This window comes from Xyrauchen texanus, chromosome 6 (assembly GCF_025860055.1).
Source record: "Xyrauchen texanus isolate HMW12.3.18 chromosome 6, RBS_HiC_50CHRs, whole genome shotgun sequence".
NCBI classification, from domain to species: domain Eukaryota; kingdom Metazoa; phylum Chordata; class Actinopteri; order Cypriniformes; family Catostomidae; genus Xyrauchen; species Xyrauchen texanus.
The window spans coordinates 20,500,277-20,513,149 of record NC_068281.1 but is presented as its reverse complement, the minus strand read 5'-3'; the positions used below and the strand labels follow the sequence as shown (position 1 = coordinate 20,513,149).

General features: G+C 38.2%; 1 protein-coding gene and 1 pseudogene across 1 annotated transcript; one reads left to right on the top strand and one right to left on the bottom strand.

Annotated features, from left to right (window-relative positions):
• Positions 1-2,605, top strand: LOC127645641 (atypical chemokine receptor 4-like; annotated as a pseudogene).
• Positions 2,606-5,174: 2,569 nt separating this feature from the next.
• LOC127644714 (transcription factor E2F5-like) lies at positions 5,175-12,239 on the bottom strand. The gene is made up of 8 exons (XM_052128041.1): positions 12,099-12,239; positions 9,796-9,905; positions 9,375-9,536; positions 8,861-8,969; positions 8,433-8,697; positions 7,454-7,591; positions 7,282-7,320; positions 5,175-6,452 (listed from the first exon to the last, which is right to left on the bottom strand). Exons 1-8 carry the CDS (start codon positions 12,237-12,239, stop codon positions 6,343-6,345), a joined length of 1,074 nt encoding a protein of 357 aa, XP_051984001.1. The 3' UTR covers positions 5,175-6,342.
• Positions 12,240-12,873: the final 634 nt, after the last annotated feature.

The following is a 12,873-nucleotide window of genomic DNA, read 5'->3' as shown; positions in this document are numbered from 1 at the left end:
TTACCGTATGTTACGATGGCGAGAAACCCCGATGAAAGACTATCCAGTTTACGGGTACCGCGAATTCAGAGATCGCTTAAACTACATTTAAATGTATCTAGATAGCTGCTAATATGCCACTGGACTGAGCAGGGTGCAGAGGTTTATTCGGACGCAGCATTTTTTCTTCTTTCCCGTGAACCGAGCGGGGCTCCGTACTGACAGTTGACTGAAATGAATACATTAATTAAAAAAAGTGTAAATGCTTTGAATAAACATTTCCACATAGGCCACTTAAAAAGTGCATATTGTTTCATCAATATATATTAGTAATGTCTTAATTAAATAAAAAAAAACATTTAGTTTCATTGTTAATTAAACAACAATAGATCCCTTAAAATACGTTAGCATTCTGTGCATAATCATCAGCAATTGACGTCACTCAGAAGTGACACTTGAGAGAGCGAGAATATTCCATTTTACACATGTGCTGCTTTGATTTTTTTTTTAAAACAAAGAAAGAATTCACTTAACGCAGGATGCAAGTGATCACATTCTAACATTGATTTTATGTTGAAATTGTAATATTATTTAAACATTCACTGAAGGCACATCATATTGCCATGTTGATTAAATGTAAAAAAAAAAAAAAAAAAAAAAGTAAATAAATAAATACTGATTTTTGGTTGAAATTTCCATGTAGTTTCAACAAAAGTGATGTAGAGTCATCATTGCAGTGTAACTGATTCAATGGCATTAACAGATTTTTTGTTGAAATTTCAACATTGTTACAACATTATCTGAGGATGGAAAGGTGATATTGAACCAACATGAGATTGTAGCATTGATTAAACATCATTACCAGTGTTTTCTTGTTGAAATTTCAACGTTGATTCAACAATAGTGTTGTAGAATGAACACTGCACTGCAACACTGATTCAGTGACATTAACATTGATTCAATGATAGTGATGTAGAATGAGCACTGCACTGCAACACCGTTTCAGTGACATTAGCATTGATACTTTTGTTGAAATGTCAACATTGTTTTAACATTAACTGAGGGTGCAAAAGTGATATTGAAACAACATAACCTTGTAATGTTAATTCAATGCATTGATTGATCAACATTGATTTGGCATTGTTTCAATGGTCATTTGCTATCTGGGTTATATTGTCTTCTGTAGCAACTTTCCGTATTGTCTAATCAATGCGTTATACTTGTCTGCCACAATAATGTAACGCCTTTGAATCATCTGATATTATTATACAGTATATTAATATTATCTTTAGATTATATTTAGGCCTATTTTGATTATTATACACTGAATTATCTTAATTTGGGGGTCCTTTTCAGAAAATATTTATATATGTGGCATTTGATGTAATTCATTAAATGAACAATTTTATTCGATTGACAATCCTAATAATTGATTGTTTCCATTTTCAGAAATCTCAAAATTAGTGGAAGAACGGAGAGCTCTGAGGAACTATACTGCGACTACCCCGAGTACAAAAACAACAGCTTCACCTTCAGCCATGTTGACTAACAGACCATCTGCGAGAAGGGTGACATGCGCTCCTTGGCAAAGATCTTCCTCCCAGCTGTTTTTGGGTCGTCTCTGGTGATAGGCTTGGCTGGGAATGGCCTGGTTGTGGTGGTGTATGCATACTGCAAACAACTGAAAACAATGACTGACACATTTATACTTCACCTGGCTGTAGCAGATCTATTTTTGCTCCTGACACTGCCCTTCTGGGCCACTGATGCTGTCCATGGCTGGAGGCTTGGTGTTGCCCTCTATTAACCCTGTATACCATTAACTTCACATGCAGCATGCTTCTTCTGGCACATATCAGCATGGATCAGTACCTGGCTTTGATGCCGGGAACAAGAAGCAGAGGGGTTGCTCGTGTCTTCTGAAAGAAGCACTCTGGTAAACTTTGTGTGGTCATCTGGATCACATCTTGTTTTCTAGGTCTCCCTGATTTGGTGTTTTGAACTATCAGGGAGCTTCCTCACAAGAATTAGCTGTTTGGCAATGTATTCAATGGACTTGGCGCTCAGAGCTAAAGCTAGTTTGGAGGTGGTGGAAGTCGTAATGGGTTTCTTGCTGCCTTTGTTGGTGATGCTATACTGTTACACCAGTGTAGGGCAAGCTCTAGTGAAGCTCCCTCTAGAGAGGATGTGGAGGAAGTGGAGGTTGATCCGTGTGCTGCTGACTATGTTTGGAGTTTTTGTGGTCACGCAGCTACCCTACAACGTTGTCAAGATCTGCCGGGCCATGGACATCATATACATATTTGTGACTCACTGTGGAGCTAGTAAAGAGCTGGACAGGGCTTTGCACTGACACACTGTTGTCTAAACCCTATTATTTACACTTACATCGGTTCCTCCATTAGACAGCATGTAATGAAGTGTGCTAAAGGGTTCGGGGATAGGGGGAGGAGGTCAGCACATACAAGACAGCAGCAGGAAGTGGATATCTCTTGAAATTCCCATTAACAATCCCAAGAGACCAGCACCTTTTACATTTGAGCATACTGAAGTAAAAGAGACATTAAGGATGTTTCTTTGTATGGGATTTTTACCGTTTGCAAACAGTTGGAAGAGATTACCTAATCAAAACAATAAAGACAGTTAGGAAGTGTGTCTGTCTCTTGGTGGTGGTGGGGGGGGGGGGAGAGTTCACCCCAAGAATTTTATTCTGTCATTATTACAGTTCTATCCCTCATGTTGTTCCAAAATGTATTGCTTTCTTTTTTCAGTGGAACCCAAAATGAGATGTTCAGCATAATGTAAGCTTTAGATACCATTAACGTTCATAGCATCTTTTTTCGTTACAACAGAGTAAAAGCGAATGGTGACTGCGGCGGTAATTCTGCTTAACATCTCCCTTGTTCTCCTTGGAAGAAAGTAAGAATAGACTGTTTCCTGTCATTTACAGTGCATCCAGAAAGTATTCACAACGCTTCACTTTTTCCACATTTTGTTATGTTACAGGCTTATTCCTAAATTGATTAAATTCATTATTTTCCTCAATTCTGCAAACAATACCCCATAATGACAACGTGAAAGAAGTTTGTTTGAAATCTTTGCAAATTTATAAAAATAAAAAAACAAAAACACATGTACATAAGTATTCACAGCCTTTGCTCAATACTTTGCTGAAGCACCTTTGGCACCAATTACAGCCTCAAGTCTTTTTGTGTAGGATGCTACAAGCTTGGCATACCTATTATCGGACAGTTTCTCCCATTCTTCTTTGCAGGACCTCAAGCTCCATTAGGTTGGATGGGGAGCGTCAGTTCACAGCCATTTTCAGATCTCTCCAGAGATTTTAAATCAGGTTCAAGTCTGGGCTCTGGCTGGACCACTCAAAGACATTCACAGAGTTGTCCCATAGACACTCCTTTGTTATCTTGGCTGTGTGCTTAGGGTCGTTGTCCTGTTGGAAGATGAACCTTCGCCCAAGTCTGAGGTCCAGAGCTCTCTGGAGCAGGTTTTCATCAAGGATGTCTCTGTACATTGCTGCATTCATCTTTCCCTCAATCCTGACTAGTCTCCCAGCTCCTGCCACTGAAAAACATCCCCACTGCATGATACTGCCACCACCATGCTTCACTGTAGGGATGGTATTGGCCAAGTGATGAGCGGTGCCTGGTTTCCTCCAGACATGACCCTTGACATTCAGGCCAAAGAGTTCAATCTTTTGTTTCTCGTGGTCAGAGTCCTTCAGGTGCCTTTTGGCAAACTCCAGATGGGCTTTTATGTGCCTTTTACTGAGGAGTGGCTTCCGTCTGGCCACTCTACCATACAGGCCTGATTGGTGGAGTGCTGGAGAGATGGTTGTTCTTCTGGAAGTTTCTCCTCTCTCCACAGAGAAACACTGGAGCTCTGTCAGAGTGACCATCGGGGTTCTTGGTCACCTCCCTGACGAAGGCCCATCTCCCCCGATCACTCAGTTTGGCCAGGCGGCCAGCTCTAGGAGTCGTCCTGGTGGTTCCAAACTTCTAGTTACAGATGATGGAGGACACTGCGCTCATTGCTGTACCCTTCCCCAGATCTGTGCCTCGATACAATCCGGTCTCGGTGGGCTACAGATAATTCCTTGGACTTCATGGCTTGGTTTGTGCTCTGACATGCACTGTTAACTGTGGGACCTTATATAGACAGGTGTGTGCCTTTCCAAATCATGTCCAATCAACTGAATTTACCACAGGTGGTAGAAACATCAAGGATGATCAGTGGAAATAGGATGCACCAGAGCTTAATTTTGAGTGTCATGGCAAAGGCTGTGAATACTTATGTACAAGTTATTTTTTTTTATTTTTAATAAATTTGCAAAGATTTCAAACAAACTTCTTTCGCGTTGTCATTATGGGGTATTGTTTGTAGAATTTTGAGGAAAATGATTAATTTAATCCATTTTGGAATAAGGCTGTAACATAACAAAATGTGGAAAAGTGAAGCGCAGTGAATACTTTCCAGATGCACTGTATTCTTCCCTACTCCAAAATGTCTAATTTAAGAATGTTCAGAAGAATTTCAGGAGAACTCAAGATGCTATCTTGGTCCATTGTTCTAGGCTGCAGGGGTGAATAACAATTACATTATCTCCAGCTGCAGAATCAAAACAAACCTCTTCATACATCAATTAAAATCCTCTTAAAGTTTCACCACACACATGAATTAATAGATGCATTAGGAAATTATTTTTGCTTCACAAATTTAAAAAGTAATTTATTATTTATAGGGCAGTTATGGATACCTTGTGTGTTTTCTTTATAAAATTATGGCTGTGATAAATGTAAAATCCAAATGACTTTTTAAAACCTAATAATCAACAAATGTTGAAATTAAGCCATAGTTAAGACATAATTAAGCATTTTTATAAAGTACCTTACATAAATTGCCTAAAGGTAATAGGAAACATAAATATTAGGCAGAGCCAGGATATCGGAGATATCCTAATTCGAAGCCCCTATCAATCAAGAACTGGGTATAAAGGGAGTTATAAGAACAAAAGTGCAGATCAATTGCACAGATTAGATTAAATACTAACAAAGTAAAAAACAATAGTTGCTCTATATGTGAAATATATATATATTATAAAAAGTCAGTAAGAGATTCTGTGGCCAGCTGCCAACATATTTTGACACAAACCAAAAAAATATGCTTCATGTGGGTTATATTACAGTGTTATAAACAGATTTTTTCTTCAAGTCGAATATCCAAACTGAACATAAACGATAACATGACTTGAGCATAAGAAAGTATTTATATAAAACTTTGGTTAAAAAAGTGCAACAGAACAAACACTGCTCCTTTGATTAGAAAACATATACAGAGAAAAAAGCTGCTTAATAAAGGCACCATTCTGTGGAAAGAATACAAAGATTATCAAAAGGCAGTTTAACAGCTATATGTTCTCGAAGTCATGAACACTACAAATTATATTAATTCCTTTTTAAATTAGGTATGATTGCCTCTACACAAACAAAATAACAAAACTTCAATCAGCAATTCACAACATAGTGATATTCCAACATGGCAGTCAGTTACAAATAGCAAGAAAAAAAAAAAAACAATATAAATACCCACAGTTGAGTGTCACCATGTTTTCTATTAGAGTACTACAAAATTAAACCAACAAACAATACATCAATACAAATAATTAGTGTAGTGATTAAATAATTAGACACAAGAAATGTAGCCATTTAAATACAAAAATGGAAGTGTGCTTACAATTAAATTACTTTACATTTTCATGTTATTTAGGAGGGCTCTTGCTTACAACGTTCAGTAAGAATATAAAGTTACAACGGTTTACAAGTATCATGAAAATGAGACAGGCTGGCACAAAAAGAATGAACAAAGAGACGATCTTAAGACACGTTCCAACAAGTGCAAAGACAAAACATTGTATGTCAAGTTTGGGTAGTTTTAATTCCTCAAATTACTTTCAAACCGACCTCCATTCACCTCTATGAAATATGCCATCACTCATCGGAAATAATGAACAATACCACAAACCTGAAAACATACTAATGGCTGCATCAAACAAAATGACAATAGACACAAAAGATGCATATTTCTAATGTCTATTGTTTTGGGGGGAGGGGGCTATTTTTCCTGTCTCTTCTTCTGAAACATTAGTCATGGTTGAAGGCTGATAAGAAAACACTGTTAAAGACTTGCAAACCCAAGCTGAGGATGAAATGTAAATGAATGCCAAGGTTCAGGGAGCAGGCACTGAGGCAGGAATGCAACTTTTGGCAGTGGGGGAAGACTCATTACCTCTTTTTATTTTTTTGTACCAAGAAAGCAAGTGTTGACCAGAGTGGCATGAATTGTGCATTAATAATTAAGAATCTGCACATCGAAAAGGTCGCAGACACCCTCGTTGTCATCAAGGTTGAAATTGTAATCCACACCAGGGTTGGGTGAAAGTCTTAACAAGGGGAAAACTATGGGGTTTAAAAAATAAGAGAGGAAATATAGTTCATTAAAATACAAAAACTTGATTACTATGTTTTTGACTTTTTTTATTTTATTTAAGAAAATGTTTAAAATTAAATTTTAAAATTAAATTGCTTTATTAAATACATTTTATTTCTAAGCCTCTTTTCACAAATTATTTCAAAGCAACAAAGATTAGTGCCATAAAAAAAAGAAGCCAAGGGAAAGAGATGCAAGGAAAAAACTGCCATGTTTAGGAAAACTTGAGCAACCATCACTCAGCCATGGGAATTAGTATAACTCAGCAATAGTATAATTTGATAAGGACAACAGTTAATTGCTTCAAGTGAGGATAAATATATAAAAAAGAAAATTCTCCAATGTGAACACAGAGGAGCTGTTCAGAATGCCAATACTGATACAAATAAATAGACCCTTTTTACAGATGATGACGCATTTCTGTGTTACTTAGAAGCATAAATCCAGCAAACTTTTTTTCAAACCTTTATGCATTGTGTTATTTTATCCTGCCATTAATTATAAAAAATATTTAGTAAAAAACTGACAGTAAATCTGACAAAATTGGCATTTTTCTCTCTTCTGACTGCCACGATCCACCTCTCTCTGATTTTTCCTCTTATGGAAAGTCATGAAAATGAAATAGGCCTAGCTGATTTGTTTCTTTTGCTATTAGAGCAAATGGGAATACAAAAATTCTATTTGCCATGGTCTCCCATTCACCGCTGTAGAAGTTTACCCTGCTATACTTTACTTCGTATTCCAAACCATAAAATGTGTATAAGGCCCAAGGCTGGAAAACATGTTTGGAGAACTTACCATCTGATGACATCAATTCATCTATGAGGTCAGAAACACCTGGAGGAAAATTAAATAGGGTCAGAAGTTCACTTAAACAATACAAAATATATTACCTCCCAATTCTTTAGATATCACGGTTTTGAAATTGTATCTTATTGGTTTATCCCTGGTAGAGTAATGGTATCCTCACCTTCTCTCTCCTCCCTCATTTCCTCCAGCATGGACTGCAGATCCTGATTCTCCCTCTGCTGTTCTTCAACAGCCTCAGCATCACCTAGAGTCTCCTGCATCAACAAACACTGACTAGCAGGGGATTCAGGGTGGCACTCTAATAAAAAAGAATGGAAGAGGCAAATATTTTTCATTATATTCAAATGCTATAATATTAATATTTTCATATATATTCAATTGAATCTTTAAGGTATTTAAAGGTGATGCATTTTTTTATCCCCTTTTCCCTCCAATTTGGCAAGCCCAATTCCCACTACTTACTAGATCTTCATGGTGGCGCGGTTACTCACCTCAATCTGGGTGGCAGAGGACAAGTCTCAGTTTCCTCTGCTTCTGAGATAGTCAGTCCACGCATCTTATCACGTGGCTCGCTGTGCATGACACTGTGGAGACTCACAGCATGTGGAGGCTCATGCTATTCTCCTCATTGCATGCAAAACTCACCACGCACCTCACTGAGTGCAAGAACCACTAATCACAACCACAAGGAGGTTACCCCATGTGACTAACCTCCCTAGCAACCGGGCCAATTTGTTTGCTTAGGAGACCTGGCCAGAGTAACTCAACACACCTTGGATTCAAACTCATGACTCCATGGGTGTTAGTCAGCATCAATACTCACTGAGCTATCCAGGCCCACTAATGGTGATGCATTTAATTTTTCATTTCATCATCTGTAGTATGATTTTGCCCACAAAAAAAAAGGTGTAAACACTGTGGCGCTATCAAAACATAGCTATGTCTGTTTTAGCATCCCAACCAACCTGGCACAGCAGGACTAGAAGCTTGTCTGACTATAAACTGACCAATGAATGATGGGAAGAGTGTTTTTGAGCTTTAAGAATTTAAGTTTGATCATGCTAGTGGCTCAGAAATTACACAATTACACACTTCAAACAAACAGTATGTAAGGGGCAGGGCCAGTATGAAGGATTTACCCATGTTAACATCTGGGGGCGTGGAGGATGGTGTGAGCCGGTGCTCTGCAGTGGGGCTTTTGCAAAGCTGTGCCGAGGAGATGGGAAACCTTTGCAGCCCTGCTGGAGTACTGGGTGGAGTCGGCATGGCAGAGCTATCATCCAGAGGCGGAACGGAGACAACAACAGGCTTGGAGCAGCTCGTCTCTCTGTTTATTAGCATCACTTGAATGGGAGCCGAGTGACTTCTCAGGTTCACCTGGTACTTCTTCTGGCCACTCTGGCCCTGAGTCAACAGAACAGCATGGAGGTTAAAAAAACAAACAAATAAAATGCATTTAAAATCAATTCCCATTTTAAAACATGCATTGCTTCAGTTTGATTTGTATGTTTATCCATTTTCCACAATTTCTCAGTAAAGATAAATGGTCCAGGCTGGTATAACATACCATCTCAGGTACTGGGACCTCCAACTGTGTCCCTGATGGTGCCATCACAGCTAGAAGAGTATCTCCACTGAACACATCACATATGTCCTCATGTGTGACATAGCTATATGTATGCGGTGCTTAGGAACATTTACAATTCTTCTGGGAATAAAAAACTGAACATAAATAAAAGAATAGAGATAAACAGGATGAGATGTGTATGAACACCTTCGTGTTTAATCTGAAGAGGAATAACTGGTTATGAAACACATGATTGAAAATAGAGTAGAGACTGGAAAAACTGGACTAGGGCTACTCTAATACCCAACACTAACAATACACAGTCAAAGAGGACCGGTATACCATGTAATTAGCTGCACTCTTCTGAAAATAGTGTGAGAAGAGCCTCGTTTCCTGGGAGTGTAAACAAAAAGGCAACACCCCGATAAAGGAAGAATCTGAAAGGGAGACGGGTGGGGACCCCAGAATATTTCTGTCATATATGCATTCATTGTAATGGTTAAAAAGAGGATATTTGCAGCTGGAGGGGTCTTCATTCAGGTGTTTGATGCTCTGTTGCAAATATGCTTTCTGCAAGTCCAGCTCTCTCTCTTGAATTTCCAACTCGGTAATATTTGCCTTGAGAAGTTCTACCTGCTCCAGAACTTCCTGAGGCTGGCACCCTGTACTCTCTCCTCTAATTACAATAAAGAAACTGCTTTAGTACATGATGCAACTGTAGTGTAACTTATACCATAGCATGCAAACAGGGCAAGCAAACATAAAATTTTTGACAACAGAAAAACAAATATAATTTTATAAATCACTCCCAAGATGATGTTGAGGAAACACACATCCTGATTATCCCAATGTCGTTAACATCAGTATGATCAACACTTTCAGAATCACAAGTTTCAAAATGGCACATTGATAATGTTCTTAATTTGCATACTCACTTCCACTGAATGGTGTTTTTTGTCTTTTTTTCAATGAGCCCAATGCCTTCAAGAACATTGGTGATGTCATAGATCCTTCTTTTCTGTTTCACTGCCAAACTATCAGCAGCCTGTTAAAAATAAAATAAAAACAAATAAATAATTTGTCACAATATTGTTATCAGAAACAGTCCAACAACAAGAGAACATTTGTCTGATGATGATAAGCCAGGGTTTTCATCCAGGGGTCAACAGACCTGTTAAGCATTTAATAATAAAACACATTATATAATGTAACTTTATTACATTTTATAAAACCCATTATATATCGTAATAATGTGCTTTGTTCTTGATTATTATCTAGCTTTTTTTATATGGGTTGGATGGGGGTCTGGATGAGGGGTCCTTAATTCTGATTCAGGGGTCCTTAATCCTGATTTAGAGCACTGAGGATGGGGACCAAACAAGTGTATCTTTAGGCAGAAAGACTGTCCATGCTGAGTTGAGACAGCAGCTCTCATTGGTTATCAGAAGTATTTACAAAGACAAAATGTGCTATCATGTTAAGCATGGGCAGGTGTGCTTGCACTGACTACACTGACTCCAATATACTGGAATTGTCTTTTTGGCAAAGTTTAACAAAAATTTAAGTTTTTATACATTAAAGCTGCACTATGTAAGATTTTGTTTTTTGGTTAAAAATGAACAAATTGCCATTATTGATGGAGTACCGGTACGTTAACAATCAGTGTTCAAAACAAAGTCCTTACCACCCCAATTCAGGGGCGGTTTTAGAGCGGTGCTATATGAACCCCCGGTCAGATGGTATAACACAGCCACAACAGATTCGAACCCTGCCCCCGTCTTGCACCCACTGTAAAAATAAAACAACAACCATGGAATAACCCCTGCCCCGATTAACTATTGTAAGCCTATACAAATTATTTGCATTTTGAGCTGTCGGGTTCAATTTGGCGCAAAATCGCTGGCTTACGATGTTCATCCTTGTGTCATTCCGTCATGTCTACGCACACAGGAAAGAAGTGCTGGCTGTCTCTTGTTCCGGCTGGAGATAGTAAGTACTGTTCAACTCAGATCAATAACACACACAGTTCAGGACAGCATTGTTGCATTCTAGATGGATGTTTATCTGTTAGGCGAAGTTGTTTAACTGCTATAATGCTTAGATACGTTTTCTGGTAGGGTTGTTGAAGCTTACATTTCTTGTCATGCTTTATGAATCGAACATTACTCGTGTGTTCACCGATCGCGGTATATATGTGACATGTTTAATATGTATGACTTCTGAAATTGACTTTTTGTAATTGTTATATTGCATATTTAAGCCTATTTTTATGTTTAATAAAAGTATATTTGATCCCCTTCATAATTTAATCCTCGTTTTGTTTTTAGTTTACGGTGTTATTGTGTGCATTGCATAGACAAGCCTTCTATTGAACTTGTATCAGCCATATCACGAGTTGAAATTGAACATTAATAAATAAATACAATTATCTATTAGTAGATACAACTCTTGAATAATCATAATAAGATCTACTGGTGGTGACTGGGGAGAGTTCCCTGTTCTCTATTTAATGTGCTTTGAGTGTAATGTCAGAAAAGCGATTTAAGTGTAAAATTAATTCCAATATGTAAATAAGAGTGTTGTTTATTTTAATCAAAGCAAGTAATATTTCAATTTCAAATGTTTAATCGTATAACATAATATCGGCATGAAAATAGAACGTTAGACTTCTGAATATCTCCAGTCATGATCACACACAGGAGATGTCACGGTAAGCTTAAACTGGGAGATTCATCCGCCCAAAGAGCAGTGCTAGGACACGACTGACGTATTGTATTCTTCCGCAAATTGCTTGCAATTTTCAGGTTCAACCACAGATGTCGCTAGAGAGACAAAGTTACGTAGTGCAGCTTTAAATAATGGGTAATTGAATTGTATCGTTTTAAATTGAACGAAACATTCGAAATTCTAAAATAACGCCTGAAAATTCTTCCACAAACACACCTCGCTTGTTCAACATACCGCGTCTTTGCTTGCACCCTGAAGCGTCATGTAAAAAATCTGCCGTTTCTGAGACTTGCGTTAGGCAGGATATCCCACAGATTTCTGATTTAAAAAACGAACTATCTGACACAATACGCCAATTACGATCCAAACACGTATTTGTTTTCAACATCTGACAGTCTCACGGTAACTATGGTCCATTCCAGTACAAACAATTTCTTTGTGTGACTCTTGACAGACCACCTGCTGACTTTCATTCATCATAATGCCGGGTCATAATTGTATTTTAACCCACCACTTTGAGATCAAGCACTCCGTCTTTGGCCTCTTGAAGCAGAGTGACAAACTTGACTGTGAGGAGACCCAAACTCTTTTCGTGGCGACTGGACCCGTTCGGTGTCGCGTGAGGGAAACTCGCGCTGTTTGATTCAGCCATACCATCCAAACCCACCGCTTTGGGGAATGTAATTCAAAAACTCCCCCTTTTGTCTCGTTTAGAGGTGTAAAAGTTGCCCTCGGTTTAGTTGGCAAAGATGAGGTGGAACGAGAACCATCTACCTAACTTATTTACCTCAAGGCAGCAACACTACTGATGGCTCGAGGGTTTTTAAATGAGCGGAAATGACGTTGGATTACCGTTACTATGGAAACTACTCCACTTAATCATTTGTGTGAACGTTCGTACAGGAGCTCCTTGGTCTGAGGTACATGGCACAAAATGTTGTTTGTTGTTTTTATTATATATATATATATATATATATATATATATATATATATATAATTTAAACAGAAATAGAATATGCCATTATTACGTATAAGGGCATTACATGATGGCGTATGTCCTGGGATACATGTAATCAGCTGTACAATACACCGATCAGCCACAACATTAAAACCACCTGCCTAATATTGTGTAGGTCCCCCTCGTGCCGCAAAAACAGCACCAACCCACATTCTAAGATGCTAATCTCACCACATTTGTAAGCGGTTATCTGGGTTACCATAGACTGATCGGTTTAAATGCCCATCTAATGTTAATAAATTGCTGTATCTTCTTAATAGACTTCAAT